We start from the raw sequence: 17,333 nt of genomic DNA, 5'->3' as shown, positions 1-17,333 counted from the left end.
TTTTAATTAAATTTGTAACGGTTTCTAAAAATAACATCGAAAAATAACATCGAAAACTTGTAAAAAGCGGCATTTTCGATTTTATAACTTGAATATCTCAAAAACGTGATGTGATAGAATTTTTTTGACTTCGGATTCAAGCTCAAGGCATCGAAATTTTTGGTTTCTGTAATAAAAAAAGGTTAATTTTCTAGACATTTTTGTTTTGCTGTGTAAGTTAACTGTCATTACTTTATTGGGTTTAAAAATTGAAAACCTTAAAAATTAAATTTGACAACTTCTTATGACAGCGAAAAGTGACATTTTCTCTCAACGTATATATGTTATCTAACGTAAGGATTAAAAAAACATGTTTACTTTCGTGTTTTTTTATTCATAAGTAAGCAAAACTTGAATTGATTTTACTGTACTACAACAAATCACTGTTAACATAATTTGACAGTTTCAAGTGAAAAATTGCAAGTACCAGTCTTTATTTTCGTAAACCGTTATGACAGCTTTTTGTCCACCAGTTTTCGGAAGTGAAAAAGGCTTCCGACCGCAGATAACGTTAGGTATAATACTGACAGTTGACGTCAATTATTGTTGCAATCAAACAAAAAAACACTTCAGTTTGACATATCGAAAAACCACCATTTTTTATTTTTGATGAATGACATTAGCTTCAGCAGAAAAATCATGCTTATTTAAAAATAGCACACTGCATCCTATGCCATCCATCTTTAAATACATTTTCCAACATAATTTCTATCTACATCAAGTTACATTAACCTGATTTCCCTCTGACCCAACAGTCAATCATTTCCAATTCAATCTTTTTCTTATTATGTTTTATCTTATCGCACATTATGTATCCTCCATATAAATTATTGCTTCATCAATTTTAATCGCACATACAACCATTTCGCATTTCAAAACAACAGTTATTCACCTCTATTTCTCAATCTCTTCAACTATACTTGCAATATAAAAATTGCAATCTAAGTTATTATTAACGCGCTCGCAGCACAACTTAATAAAGATACTAACCCAATTCAAAAAAAAATATAAAACTCGAATGCCATCGCAGTTAATATTCTTGAACTTAATTATACACAACAAACCATCGTCGATATGAGTTGTCATCAACAAGATACAAAAAAAAATAAAACGAAACATGAAAGAAGAAGAAGAAAATCATAGTTTCCAAAACCAAAAAAACAAGATTAATATATTTTTTAATGTATTTTTTTATCCTCCATTAACTTACTATGCAATTTCACTTTCTAACCTCAACACTCTCAATAGAGTCAGCGCAATAAATCATAATTATGCGATAAGCTAAAAAAACTATCAAGCGATACAAATCTACTACATCGTGCAAGGTGCAAAATGATAGAAGAGCAATAAAAAGAAAAAAATATGCGATCAAAGATCAGTTGCAATGAATTTCCAATATTCCGACAATAAATGTGTGAAAATGCAAGAGATTTTCCATCAGCACCAATACCAACAACGGTCACGTGCTGCTATTCCCCGCCGCCAACTTCATCGCCATTATCTTCTATTGCTTCTATAACGACTTTAACGGCAAAGGCAACGACAATAACGACACCTTCGACACTAGCGACACCACCGTCAACAGAAGAAAATATGATTTCTTCGCAACAGCAATTATTATCGTCTAAGGCAGGTGAAAATGTTGTTGCTATAAATAATAATAACAGCAACAACATCTTAAGTAATCAACAGCAGCAACGCATGCAGCAACAAACAAGCAGTAACCAGCTTAGTAAAGCTGCCTCCTCTATTGCGATCAATCATAATAGAAACCAGCAGCACCATAATTTTTCCAGCAGCAGTCAGCTGCCGATAAAGAAAATCGAAAGTCATGCCACTCCCCCGGTTGCTATTCCGCCCAGGTTAATGACTGCTGCTGCTGCTGCTGCTGCTGCTGCTGCTGCTGCTGCTGCTGCTGCTGCTGCTGCTGGCCCCCAAACAGGCTCCTCGCCAGCCTCGAGTTTATCTTTATCGTCGTCTACTTCTTCACCATCGACATCTCCGCCACCGCCGCCTTTGCCGCCGAAATTAACGAAAACTCTATCGGCTGGTGTCATCCATCGAATATTAAACAATTATCCCTCTAACAACAACAGCGACGCTTGTGGCTATTCAACGAACCAGTTAAGCCGCAGCATGATGGCTCCAAATCAAAAGCCAATTACATCCATGACCAATAATATGTCAAAATCAATAACCAACGATAGTAGTTTAAATAATAATCTCGACCTGTTGCTCGAGAAGAAACTCCAACTAACTAAGGATGTCTCAATTCCGACAACAACATCAACATCATCATCGGTTCCTGGCAAAGAAAGTGACTATTACGATGCTGAAATCGATTACATGAACAAGTATTTGCAAAGTTTGCCCGATTATGGTGAACTGGATAAGAAAATCCACAAGGAGTACAAAAAGTGCGAAGACCTCTGCGATCAAATGCAAAATTTCAACACCAATCAGGGTGTATCGTCGCCATTTAGACGCCAACCGCTACAGCCAGTAGCGTCTACACAAGCAGCGCAACCACTTTCTAAATCGAGTTCACATCAAAGTGTAACATCAGCTTTAACTTCATCATGCTTACCATCGTTGTCGTCGTTGTCGTCGACGGTAGGCAACAGCAGGCCCCCCATCGTGTATCCCAGACCTGTTCTGACATCGTCATCGATAAATATCCCAACTGCAGATGCCCCTGTTGCTGGATCAAAATCTCGTCTGCAGTTTCCTTCTACGGCTACACCATCACAACCAACTACGAAACTTATGAGAAGTATATCAAGTTCGCATGTACCGCCACAATATGGTGGTGGTGGCGCTGCTGTTGTTCCACCACCGTCCAACAAGCATATTCAAATGCTGCCAATGTCCAATGCCCCTATTTCACCCTCTCAAGCTTCTTCTGCCTTGCAAAAAAGCGCATCAAATACTTCAATAAAATCCAATTTAAGTGTTGGCAAGCAACTTATGAATAATTTCTGGTCAGAAAATATGGGCTCCTCGGTGAAAACGCCAAAGAAATCAATTTGGAATTATGAGAAAATTTGCGCTCCCACAGCTTCAGTTGTGGAACCAAGGAGATTCAAACAAAACCCTGAACCACAACCGAATAAACTACAAAAGAACTATTCACTTTCCCATTTGGACAGACAAATCCAACAGAGTGCAACCAAAGAGGATCTGTATAAACTCATGTGCAATGACAATCCCCAACCGCCAGCTAAGCCATTGGGAACGAATTTCATGAGTAAAGTGCCAGTAAAAGTGATTCAACCTAACAAACCCGAACCTCCGGAGGGTCAAATGAGTCTAAACAAGAGTGTGTCATTGTCACATGTGCCCGGGAGCATGGGGGTCTTAAGGTCGGCGAGTAAAACTCACATACCGTGCTATATGAAACATCTTCCATCGCTAAGTCGAAGTACTTCGAATAGTGCGATCTTGATAAATCAAAAGGACATCAAGGAAAAACAGCCATCACAGAAGCCGCCAGCTCCAGCGCCACCTATGCCGACGGTGATGACAACATCGACCCCCCTTGTAGCATCATCATTAACAAATCCAGGTCTACTTAAGTCGGCATCAAGTTCAAGTGTTTTCATGCCGAAATATCAACCGTTCTATTTGCGGTCTAATGAATCAGCAGTTCCGAAACAGCAACAACAACAACAACAGCTGCAACAGCAACAGAATCAGCATCATCAAACACATACAGATGTTTCTTCACCAGCAAATATGACGCATGCAACACAACCACAACACGATAGAAAATCTGAAAACAGCAGCAGTAGCAGCAGCATAGTTACAAGCAATTGCTGCGCTACACATTTGCCTCAGCTTTCAAAATTTACCTCATCATTTCATATTCCGCCGACGGCATCGTCGTCGTCGTCTTCATCGAATGCGACCAACAAACAGCAACAACAACAAATACAAAATTCATCTGCGGCGCCGATGATGCCGGCGGCGACGGAACCACAACATCAACCTCCACCAACATCAATAGCTGCTGCTAGCGTTGGTGGCGGTGGCGGTAGTAGTGGTGGTGGCTATAAAATTGCGAAAACACAGAGCAACGTTGATTTAGAACTTTCGAAACGCCAAAAAGATGCCGAAAATAAAATAGAGAAGTGTCTCAATGATATGTTAAAAATATCTTCTTCAACCAATTACAACCAACAACAACAGCAGCAGCAGCAGCTAAATCAGCATCAACAACAACAACAACTGTCGTCGGTGAATTCCCCTGCATCATCCTTGGCATCGTCGCAGTTGGGTTCAACCACAACAACGATGGCAAAGTCAGACAAATGTCATTTACAGCCACAGCCCCAGCAACAACAACAACAAAATCAACTGCAAATGCAACAACCTGTTATTGCTGCACCACTCGGTTCGGCAGCCGTTTTGGGCGCCATGCAACAAAAATCATCACAAATTAGACCAAATCCGATTGGAAAATCATATAGTGCATCGCAAGTACATCAAGCTTATCATCGACAAGCTATATTGCAACATCAACAGGCACAACAGGAACAAATACGTCAACATCAACAGCAGCAGCAACAACACCACCAACATCAACAACAACAACAGAAAAAACCGTTAACAAGTTGGAATGCCTATGGAATGGATCCATACATGCAACAACAACAAAAGTTTATAAATCAATCCAAACCCCAACAACAACAGCAACAGTCGTCAATGCCTGTCACATCAAACAACCTGTCATCAACAAGTGGGGGCGCTAGTGTCGTCGGCTCTGCAGTGGGGATGATGGCCCCACAGTCAGTTTCTTCTGTTCCGCCCAAAACGAATTTCTCCTTTGAGAATGCGTTTTCAAAACTTAAAAACAATAAAGAGAATAAATTCCTCCCACCATTGGGTTTCCTTCAACAAAAACCAAATCCTTTATCCCATTCTGCCTCATTTACTGTTGGAAAACCCACGGCTGCATATCAACAACACCAAATGCACCAACATTTACCTACCAAACAAACATTCAATAATTTTAAAAATGGCGGAGGTGGTGGTGGGGGTGTAGGTGGTTGTTGTTACAACTTGGGCCATTCCGATGATCGAAAGAATATTTTACAACCATTCGATCCGTATTATTATGCGAAACAACAAGCGGCGGCGACAATGGGTAGTAATTCGAATGTGGGAGGAGGACAACAACAACAACAGCAACATTATGTACCCAATATATCGCAACCACAACAAATTCCTGCGCAACAACAACATCAACAGCAACAACCAAACACAACACAATCATCTATGTGTTTCAATCCTTGTAATATGTCTAAATCAGCACTACATTATCTCGAGGTAGATTTATGTTTGTTTGGAAATTTAATGCGTTGTCAACGGATGTTGTTTTGGTGTTACTTTTTTTTTCCTTTTTTTATTTAAGGCGCTGCTGCTTGGTTTTGTTTGGCGTGTGTCGAATCTGCCTTTTTTGTTGCTTGGGTAATAACAGCTGCATGTTTTAATAATTTTTTTTTGTTTTAATTTACACATTTCAAAAACAAATTTATCGTTGTCTATAAATTATAATGAGATAATATTAATTTGGCAGCACTCTTCTATTTGAAGAAAAACTGTCAGTTGAGATAAATGTCAAAAGCCGCGTTCATTTTATGGTGTTAGAGAGAATAAATGCTAGTAGAACATGGTATAAAAAGAGAAGGTATGATCATTAGAAAAAACTCAGTATCGAGAACTGTCAAAACTTAAAAAATGGCTACTTAAGGTTTTGACAGTTCCCATTGAAATTGTTGATGTAAACAAATTTGTCTTGGAAATTGTTGTTGCTTTTGACTTTGCCAAATATTAAACGTCAAAACCTTATTACCCCATTTTGTAAGATGGCGGCTCTAATGATCATACCTTGTCTTTTTATACCATGGTAGTAGAAGGTACTTTGCCACTCCCAAAAGAACAAGGCTGATTGCATTTAAATGTTGGTTTAATTTGATTTCTAAATAAATGTTGGCAAAACATGTGTGAAATTTTAAACTAAGAATCAAATTAAGGTGCTTTAAGTACAATTGCCATGATTGTGTTTTAAGTACCAAAAATACACTTCTTATTCATTAAAGGAGTTTATTTCTCCAATACGTATTTTCGTTTATTCTTTTAAGTGTCATATACTGAAACGATTTTAGCCTGTATTACCGACATGAAATGACAGTTGACAACACTGCCTCACTACGCCAACTCATTTTGACATTTTTGTAAATCCAATTGAAATTTTCTACCTCTTTTGGATATTATTCTCACCATGAAGTGCAAGTAAGAAATCAACCCAGAAACGTCAAAATGAGTCGAAAAGAAAAAAAAATAATTTCTTAATTTATGACAGTTGATATCGAAACCGCATCCGCTGCATTTTTGGAACTCACCCAAATTTCCAGTTTCGCTCTACGTCAAACTTTATGGGTTTGTTTGATTTGCAATTCTTGACCACGTTTTAACTATAAAATGTGAAAAGCCGAATTGTGTCTCAAAAATTATTTTTAAATTGCAACAAAAAATAAAAAATTCCCATGTATCTTTTTTTGACTTATCAATATCAGGTAGTTGCTCCTTTATTGCTCTAAAAAAAATTGCAAATATATCATCAATCAATACTTCAGATCCTTGTTTATTTTTGTTTCCAAAAATATTACAACCATTTCTTTAGGTCATAACAAAAAAAAAAGTTAATGTTTATTCATTAAAATTTCTTTTTTTGGAACCATCTGATATTTTATTGTCTGTCGAATTTTCTTTTTTTTAGTTATTTTTTATTGATTTTATTTGGAATTTTTATTTTTGTTATTTTGTGATATGTCGATTTATTTATTTTCTCTTATTTTTTCACTTTTTTCCCACACGTCTACTCATTATTCAATTTATTGCAACCAATTTTAATTGTTATTATTATTATTCTGGTTGCAATATGGGTTCTTTTGTTATTTTGTATTTAAATATTTATATTGATGATATTTCATGCTGTGCGTCTCGCAAAACCAAGAATGGTGGTAATTATACCATTGACCTCGTTTTAGATAATCTTATATTCATTTTGACAGACTTGATTTGACTTGACTTGTTGTGTGTGTTTAATTCAATTACTCATTTTACTTTTATTTTTTTATGAAACTACATTATCATTGTCAAAGTGAGGGGGTAATAAACTTTATTAATTGCATTGCGTCAAATGATTAATGGAATTGTTGTTATTTAGACGTAATTCACTAAGCTACTGGTATTTTGTTGAGTGTAAAGTAATTACTTGGAAGGCAACACAAAAAATACAAACAACAAATTTGTGCTCAAGAATTTTAATTAAGCATTCCATAGAGGCTGTCAAAAATGCCGGTGCAGCAGCACACCGACCAGTTAACTTATTATGCCGACAGTGTTGTAAGAGTCATTTAAAACATAGTAAGAATGGCAAAATAAAATTAATGATGGTGTGAAATTGCCAAATTGACATTTCAGGTTTGCTTAGAGCTGTCAATAAAAGGTTAAGTGAATTTTGACATTTGACTAAGTGTGTCCATCAAATTGAAATTATTATAAATTTTCACACTACCTTATCTATTTTTAAATTTGTGTTCTCAACAAATATGTGCTTCCACCCATAAGTCCTTCACTCTAAATCATGTCAAGGTTTTTACTCTCCACAAATGTTTACACTTAGATTTTGTCCAATTTCAAAAATTAATATTGCACTTTCATCGATTTGTTTATGTTTTGGACATTCCTTTGCATTAATATATCTTTTCGCGGTTACTAGATCGAGTAGTTTTTCAATATTTTTTCTGTTGCTTCGCATTTCTATTTTTCAAAAAAAAAATCTGTTTCCTCATTTTATTTCTTATTTTTTTCTTGGTTCGATAGAGGGAGAGAATTCTGGCAATGAGAAATGATTCTATTTTTAATGTTTCAAACAAAAATACATAAAAACTGTTTTTTTTTTTTCAATTGACTTGTTGAATATACAAAATAATTATTTAGTCATTTTGAAGATCGCCGCTTTGGTTAAACGATGCGCTGTTCTACTACTATCTCCCTTACGATGCGCTATAGAATTTATTATTTAGTCAGATTAAGAAGAATAATTTTGGCGGATTAATTGAAATTTATTGCATACATGATGGCAGTTTGTGTGTTTATATTAATGTTTTTTTTTTTTTTTTGTGAGATATCAATTATTTTTTTTTTTTATGTTAGTTTTGTTGCCAAAAAGGATGGAACACTTAAATACGCATTTAAGGTGACCTTGTTTCTTTTTTATAATGTTTATATGACGTCATGCGATTGCATCAGATATGAATAAAATTAAGTTTGATGCAACATGGCAACTCTAGAGTTCCACTTACAGTTAGACAGAAACCGACATTGGTTTCGTTGAAAAATAGTTTAACTAATCGAATTGATTGTTTTGACATTTGCTGTCAAGTGGTGACTTTTCACATTTCATTTTTGATGAAGAACAGTTTTCTCTTTTCAAAGAACCGCAAAAGCCCAAAAGAATTACTTAAACATTTTCATTAAGGGTTGGTTTCACAATCAACATTTAAGTTTAATGACGATAAGGTAGTGTACATTTGACATGGAAAGTCAAACTGAAGTGCCAGCCACTTGACTATGAGACAGCCCCTGAAATGAGCAATTGTCGTCAAATATCGACATCAATAATACCTTATCAGTACTCTGACTGCCCGTACACTGTTGGCATATTTTAGCTCAGTTATTTGGTTATCTTCACTTTGATTTATCATTTCAAAATATTGCTATGGAAGCAAATATTATTAAAAAAGACTTCTGGTTTTATTTTGACGTCAGTTCTGTCATTTTACATGAACACATGTACCTACAAGCCATTGAAGTTATACCTTTCACTCAAAAGCATTCACTTTTAATAAAACTTTTTTCGTACTCGTGTAAACTTGCCTTTTGATTACTCGATGTAATCGCTGCTTTAGTAAATGTACATAGTGTCATCTTGACATTTATCAAAAAGTAAATTTTCACTCTGAATACAAGCGCCAGAAAACAAGTTTAGCTTACTTAATTTTACTGGATGTGTTTTCGAAATGAATGCATTCAGCCCAAACCAGTATTTTATTTATTTAAATTTAAAGTGCATATTTTTATTTTAAATAAATTATGATTTAAAAATAGATTTTATAAATGACATTTCCATTTATAAAATATTAACAAAAAATTAAAAAAAAAAAATACATCAAAAGATGAGAATCTTAAAAGAGCATGTGCACCTGTCATCCTGTCGCAGCTGCTTTTTTAAAAAGGATTTATATGACAAAATGACATTGAATTTTGTATAAATTCTTTTGAATATAAAAAAATGCTACATTGAAACAGTTTCTTTCTCTAAAAACATTTTTAATGATTTTTTTTTTGACAGAAACGTCATTCAGGGTTTTAAGTGAATTTTCCCCACATACGTGAGGTATATTTTTATCATGCTCTAATTAACCGATAAATTACATTATTGGAGAAAATAAAATCAAATTTATATTTCGGCGCCAAAATAATAATCTTACAAGTTCATCATCATTTTTATTGTGTATGTTTTGCTTGGATAGGGTGGGGTAAAACTGACTGGTCCATTGCCAGCACACGCTTAGTTTTTCATCGTGTAAGGTAAATGATACCGTGTCGGTTATAGTGGCTACTACCGGCAGCGTGTGCTGTTGCAAAACATTTCATTTTTAAATTATTTTTCCTTTATTTTTTTTTTCTCACAAGTCCAAATGTATAGGTACATTTTCAAAGAGCTAGGAATATGGTTTATATAGTTTTGAAATAGACCAGATGTCATATTTTTTTTCTTATTTTTTGAAGCTGACTAATATATTTTTATATTATTCAAACCTCACTATAGTACTTTCTATAATGTTCTAATTATAAGTGTGAGAGATTTATAGAGATGATTGTCATGCATAACACGATTCTATAATGTATGTTTTTATATTTTTGTTTTGACTAGTCATTTGTTATTAAGATAGAAAATACGGTCAAAATCGTTCCTAAATAAATAAATTGGCCAGTTTTTACACACATACATTTGTGTATGTTGTAAGGAAGTCATGTTTAGCGATGTACAAATATTAATTAGTTACGCATTTTTCATCTTGTTTTTACTTTGGTTTTGGACTTTCAATATCAAAAAATATGTTTTAAATTGCTTTGCCAAATTTATTTTAAAACTATGATTCTTGTTCTTTTTTGAAACTTTTAGGTCAATGACATTGAAAACTATTGCGTTTTTTTGTCTTTACTTCAATACAAGTTCTTCTTGATTGTCGAAGATGCCCTGAGTTTGAAAGTTTTTGCTGTATTTCCAACGAGGTCATAGGTCTTAAATTAGTTTTCGAAAGCAAACATTGAACTAACCAAACTTTTCTTTTTACATATATTCATGATTTACAAACCAAATTCACCCATTTGCAAATCAAATTCGCCTTCTGCTTAACAATTAATTCACGTCCGACAATTAATTTCAAGTTTCTGGGCTATACTAATTCCTGCAAATAAGACCACAACTTTAAAGTGGCTATTGAACAATTTTCAAAAATTCTTTGCCATCGAATCATTAGATTTTTCCAATTTGATAACTTTATCTTCTTTTTTTTTTATTTTACTGAGATATCTTGAATTTTGAAGAGCATCCCAACGTTTCCAATAAAACACTCCACACTATCACCAAACCACTTTCTTGTAGCATTATCATTTCTGGTTTGAATAGTCTTTTGTTAGTTTAATTCTTTATAGGTAAAAAGTAAAGGACCTAATATACACTCTTGAGGAACTTCATTTCATTTTCCTTACGGAGTCAAGTGCTAAAACTTGTGATTGGTCTAGTCAGTGGTTAAACAAATTTCTTAATAAAAATTGTAGGTATCCATTCTACTGCGTAATAAACACAGGAAAAGTGTTACCTCTGTTTTTTTTTTTTTTTTTTAATAAACAAACAAAATCCTTTATTTTGTTAAAAAAAAAAAAAAACAACATTCCTGTCAGACTTGAGTATCTGTTTTACTTATTTCTGTTCATTTATTGTTTATTTTAAATTCAACAAAGGGAAATTGTCATTAACCCAGGTGTTTTGTTGGAACTAAGAATTATAGTCAGTAAAATCATTAAATTTCATTGTCTTTCACAAAATAACAATAAATTTAAATTTTTATTGCCTTTCTTTCAATTTTTTGACCTCGAGTGACATATTTTTGATTTGTTACAAAAATGACAAAGATTTTTTCGTCAGTTTGTATACCCGGAAAATTTTTTTTTATCACTAAAGTAAAAAGACAACAGTTTTCCCAACAAACAATAAGAAATGAATAAAAATGAGTAAAATTTTGTTTTGATTTAACTCATATAATAATTCGTCTTCTCTTATGATTTTGGTTCTCTTCAAATAAGAATAAAGATCAGTATCCTCTCTTTATTCATATTAGAAGACAAAACTTAACTCTTAAAAGAGACATTTTTGGAACAGTCGTTGAAAACAAAAATAAATTATATCACCTTGGGAGATATTTTTCTGTCAAAACATTCGACTCTTTGATATTTTGAAATTCACCACACCAAGTTGGTTAGTTTTCTCTCTTGCTTTTCCCTCATCAAACCTATTTTCAAAAATAGCTCAATTTTTTCTTAGATTCTTCAAAAAATCTAATCGCAGAAGAAAGGAAATATTATTTTTGTATTTTGTTGATTCGAAATCAACACTGTTTACGTATGGTTTTTTGCTTTTTGAATTTCGAATTATAAGAGTCAAATAAAATTACACTCAATTTCCAATATCTTAAACAAACTTGCAGCACTCCCCGTCGTGTCTACTTAGTAGTTTTTCTGTATAGGAAATAATTACGCGAATTTTGTAATTTCGAAAATTTCCCTTCTAGTCAGTTTTTGAAAAAAAAAAAAATATAATTTGCCGGGAGAGCCAATTTTTGTTGCTGCAGCCTGTGTTTGGTGTGTTGTGCCTGCTCGTCGAGATGTATCTTTCGGGGCAGCAGCATATCTGCTGCGACAGTGCGAAACTTATTTAGCTCTCAAAAACGTTGTGGATTTATTGCTTTATTTGTACAAAATTCCCTTTTGGAAGAATGGGGGTCAAATGTGTTTTTGAAGTGATTCAGTAATTCTCGGCAAACAAAATTTTGTAACATGTGTTTTGTCGTCTCTTGTAATAAAAATAAATAAAATTTTTGATTTCAAAAATCAATATTTCAAAATCATCAGTGATATTATGATGATGATGGTCATATAGATCATTTGTGAATTAATTCTTCCGTGAAGATATTTATCTGTTTTGCAACAACGTCTCTGTTTTTCTCTTCCCACTGCATTGACGTAGAAGAAATTTTGAAAAAAAATCAAATAAAAATATATGTAAAACAAGAAATACAAAAAAAAAATAAGAAATCTTATTTTATTAAATAAAAATGAAAGTTCTATTTTTGTCAAGCTAAATAAAAGTTCCTGTTTATCTCTCGCGTTGTGTGATGATGAAGCTGCCTTTCAGTATCTTTTTTGTGTTTATTTATTATTTTTTTTTGTTTTCGGTTTTTCAATATCCTCTGCTGCCACTGAGGGCCATATTTATTTATTTATTGTTTAATTTTATAAATATTACTTTCCTGATTCAGGAAAAAGATATTGTTTAAGTTAAAAAATAAAAATTGTTTAAAACTTAAATTATTTTGAAAATAAGAAAATACATCAAAAAAACAACCAACAACTAAAATAACAAAAAAAATAAAAAAGAAATAAGTAAAAATCTACTTGAGAGTGAAAAAATGTGTTCTAGTGCCAATTCAATGTGAAACCGATGTTCCGAGCTATTTGTGTATTTGAAAAACTAATTCAAAATACAAAAAAAAATAGAAGGAATAAATCATGTACGGATATCTAACAACAACGGAACGCAAATGCTATGGCTAATTGTATCAGCAATATTGTAGACTAAGTTTTTTTTTTTAATTTTTTCAAAAATATTTTTTTTTTTTTTGGGAAGTTTTGTAGTAGTTTATGAAAAGATTGAAATTGTATTACAAAGAAATTTATTCCTTGCGTTGAATAGGTGTTAAATTAGAATTGACATTTAGTCCCTTTTCATTTAACTGGACACACCTATATTTATGAAAAAAAAGGTGTGTTCTTTTTTACGTTACGAAGCAATTTGCTCGTATGCACTCGTTGTTAAAATGATTGCCCATTTTAGAATTTGAATATTAAAAGATTCCTGATACCTATTTTTTCGAAGTTTCGTGCTGAACACACTCATTTCGTTAAATTACAGAAGTTGTCAAAATAAAATTCCCAATTTACCTGCAATTTCTTGAAAATTGATAATATTTTTAAGGACAAATTCAATTACATCTTTTATACATTTAAAAAAGTAGATAACTCAGTGTAGTGTTGTGCTGAACGCACTCATTTCGTTAAAAAAAAAAAAAAATCTTATTGCAATTCAAACACTCCTCATTTCGTCGACTCATTTTGACGTCTTTGTGTTTTTTTCTCACTTGCACTTCGTTATGACTTGTGAGAAAGAAATGGCAAAGTGAGGCGAGAATTTTTGAAGTTATAGGCTTTTCTTTGATCAGAGTGAAAATTTACTTTTTCACATAATGTCAAAGAAAATAATCCTGATCTAAGCACCATCTAGCTCTTAAAATTTTTAAACAATTTTTTAAGGTGTGAACCTACAATGTTTTAGAAGTCACATTAATTCATGTACCAAAAAAGTTTAGGTAAAAGTAAATTTCTGTAAGTTCTGAGAACAATATTATGCCTAAATTCAAGTTATTAAATCATCGAATATTCGCTTTTCGTTACTTTACTACATTATTTTCTATGTTTTGACATTTGAAGCGTACCTTATATTATTGATCACTTTCATTATATGAAGTGTCGTTAATGCAGTGCGAAGTCGCACTTAAATTTTAAAAAGTGAAAATTTAAGTGCCACTTAAATGAACTCCTTTTCATTCAAACTCAAGTGTTGGCCCTTCCCTTAGTATCGGCAGAGTTTTGGAAGAACTTCAAAGCTTTTTTACTTTCCACTAATGTGTTCAAAATGAGCTTTAATTATCTTTTTTTTTCTGTTTTCTAAAACAATTCTATCCAAATTCCTACCGCGGTTTGAAATAAATTTCTTTGTAAACAAATTGTATCTTCCCACTCACTTCTGAAATATTTACAAAATTAAATTTGCAATTTTTTCCTCAAAAAAACCCCTAGTGAATATACACAGTATACAAATGAAGAAAACAATGGATTAGTTGCTTCATAATATTTACATTTAATTAATTATCATTATGTGCTAAGAGAGAAAAAATAAATTTAAAATAAAATCAAACTAAACTAAAAGGAAAAAAAAATAATAAATAAAAAAAAAAGAATGGATAAACGTGAAAAAAGCTTAACGGTTGCGTCGACAAAAACTTTAATACCACCGCTAGTCGATTTGGCATCGTCGCCATCTTCAACACCTTCTAAACCAGCTACAACAACAAATACACCAACATCGGCGTCAACATCAACATCATCATCATCATCAACACCAAGGCGCAATCGTTATATCCGAAGCTCGACAGCAAGTGTTACACAGTTATTGTCCGATAGTTGCAACAGCCTGCTGCAAAGATTTCGTCGAAATCCGAGCGAAAGACCTGATAAAAGGCAAAATCGGTAACAAAAAAAATTGATTAAGAAATACTTAAAATTTCCAATATCTTTATTCTTAATTCAAAAAATACAAAAAAATATAAATTATTTTGAAAGAAAAGAAGAAGATTAACGGTTTGATAAAAGGTGCATATAAGAATACTGTGAATATTGCCGATCATCTAAAGTTACATAAAGAAAATAAAAACTTTGACACTTGTCGACAAACGTCAAAAATTCCACTTTAAATCAAATAACGAATCGTTACTTTTCCCTAAAGTTCATACCACAGTGTTAGTTATCTTAAAGGTGGTTTTAAGGACAAGTATTGGTATTAATTTATTATCCTTGCTGTGATTAATAGCAAAGTCTAAACATTAAAAAACCATATAAATGAAATGAAAAAAAAAACTGAAAATTTAAAAATAGCTTTCGCCTATGTTTAGCATTTAATCGAATAGAAAAATCTGATCAAGAGGCAAAATGTATTTTTATCAACAGGTTTGATGCGAAAGCTTTTTACACAAGCAAAAAAGCTTTGTACGAATTTTGCTGCTATTAAACATTTTTTCTATTCTGCGTACGCGCGTTGCCAAATTTTTTCAAAGTCTATTTTTGATTTTTTTTTGTGCGAGTTTTTTTTTCGAGAGAGAAAGTGAGAAAGAGAAAAAGTAAAGAAAAGATGCTTTTTTTCCTTTCATATTGAATGAATTACTTACATATTTTTTACAGATTTTCTCTCAAATAAATTCTCTCTCACTCTCTTTTTATTTTATGTTCGAGTTCAAGGTTAGCGATTTTAATTAAATTCAAAACAACGAAATTTATTCGTTTCGTATTGAAAAAAAAAAGTAAATAATGCGAGGTTACTTTATTTTTCTTGGTCATGTTTTCAAAACCATGGTAGACACGTACCTTGCTAAAATAAAAAATACAGGAAATGTATAGTTTTTGCCTGCGCGGAAATGTTACTTTCATGGTTTTGTTATTTTTTGTAGACAAAAAAGTCGGAAACGATTTTGAAAAGTAAATTTCTAGATGAAGTAGTCGGTATTGATTAGTTTCAAATGGTTACAAATTCCAATGTTAATTTTTTAAATACGTTTAAATTTCAAGACAAATTAATGAAGTTTGAATTGACCAATGACTGATGTTGATTTAACCTCATTCATTTTCAAATTATTATTAATTCGCAAAAATGACAGATGACAGTTTTTGATAATGAACATGCCGTCATTTATAATTAACTTGTCATAACCGCTTGCGATTGACACTTGTTCAACAAAACATGAACAAAAAATCAAGTTTCTTGCTAAGTTGTTTTTTTTTTTTCTTGTTTTTTTTTTAAGATTTGGAGACATTTTGGCTTTTGGTAATGTTTCGAAAAAATATACATATATGAAAGTATATATGTATATTTCATTTATATATTTCATATATTTCAATCTGTTTGATACCAACTTTTCTAGGAAGTGGATAAATGATTCATTGTAAAAATTCCAACATAGACAACTTGTAACTCTGTAGTGAACTGTCAAAATGATCCACAATGATGAGAACGCGCTTAACATACGAGTATATACGACTAAAAATACTCGCCGTCTCTCTTCTTAAACACCTTTTCTTATTTGTCAAGCCCTCATGTATTTTTGACAGCTACAGAATAAAAAGTGTAGGGATACCTATTTATTACATATTACTGAACACGCCTTTTGTCAAAACAGGAAACTTGCCTCCCTTTTTTAGAATTTCTATCAACGTCTTAGACAGTTGAAGTTATACTTCGAATTCACAGACATTCATGTTTATCAAAACTTTTTTCGTACTCGTGTGAACATGCCTTTTAACAATTCGCTGGGTTAGTTAATGTTCCTAGCTAAGAGTCATTTAAGAGTCACTAAACTAAATCTTCCGACTTATTTTGACGTTTCAGGCGCGTTTAAAATCTGGATTCTTTTTCATTCTGAGTCCAATATGAACACATCTAATTCCAGTTCTGTTTTGGTTCATTGAACCTTGAAAATCTAATGACAGTTGGAATCCAAAATGTTTGTGACTTATTTCAAGTTTCTCCTGACATCAATAGATGTCACAATAAAATGTTGAAGATTTTCTGACAGCCACTTCCATTAAACCTATAGTAAAATCAATTGGTATAAGTTCCTCAACACATGGTTTTGGAACGTGCTTTTATTTCAATCAGTCAAGATTATTTCCAAAAGAAACCAGACAAGACAAATGTTACAATTAATCTTTTCATATTTTTCACACAGGAAGAGAAATCTCCAAAAATAACAATATTATATCACTCTCTTTTCACCATAAAACAATTTCTTCACCCTTGATACATTGTTGTTTTGGTGATGCATATAAACATTATCTTTGGTTGACATTGTCCCAGTGGCTGCATCAAAACAAAAATACCTTCAAAAAATAGGCACACCACAAAACAGACTCATTTTTTTTCATATTTTCAAATAAAATATAATTTAAATTTAGATCAGAGAACCCATTTAAGTGTGATCTAGCTCAATGCGAACGCACTTTATTGCACACGCAGGTAACGCAGACGAGTCTCTGTGAGAATATCTACAGAT

At 32.5% G+C, this 17,333-nt stretch overlaps 1 protein-coding gene across 1 annotated transcript in view; it reads left to right on the top strand.

Annotated features, from left to right (window-relative positions):
- LOC129913514 (uncharacterized) overlaps positions 1 to 17,333 on the top strand; it is a 41,173-nt gene that overhangs the window by 6,915 nt on the left and 16,925 nt on the right. Inside the window, exons 2-4 of the mRNA XM_055992242.1 lie at positions 1,288 to 1,923; positions 1,954 to 5,367; positions 14,447 to 14,760. Of these exons, the coding sequence (XP_055848217.1) occupies positions 1,450 to 1,923; positions 1,954 to 5,367; positions 14,447 to 14,760 (4,202 nt within the window). The 5' untranslated portion in view covers positions 1,288 to 1,449. The remainder of the gene's footprint in view (positions 1 to 1,287; positions 1,924 to 1,953; positions 5,368 to 14,446; positions 14,761 to 17,333) is intronic.

Source organism: Episyrphus balteatus, chromosome 3, assembly GCF_945859705.1.
Source record: "Episyrphus balteatus chromosome 3, idEpiBalt1.1, whole genome shotgun sequence".
Classification (NCBI taxonomy): Eukaryota; Metazoa; Arthropoda; class Insecta; order Diptera; family Syrphidae; genus Episyrphus; species Episyrphus balteatus.
The sequence above is the reverse complement of the archived record's forward strand: the minus strand, read 5'-3'. Positions and strand labels throughout refer to the sequence as shown.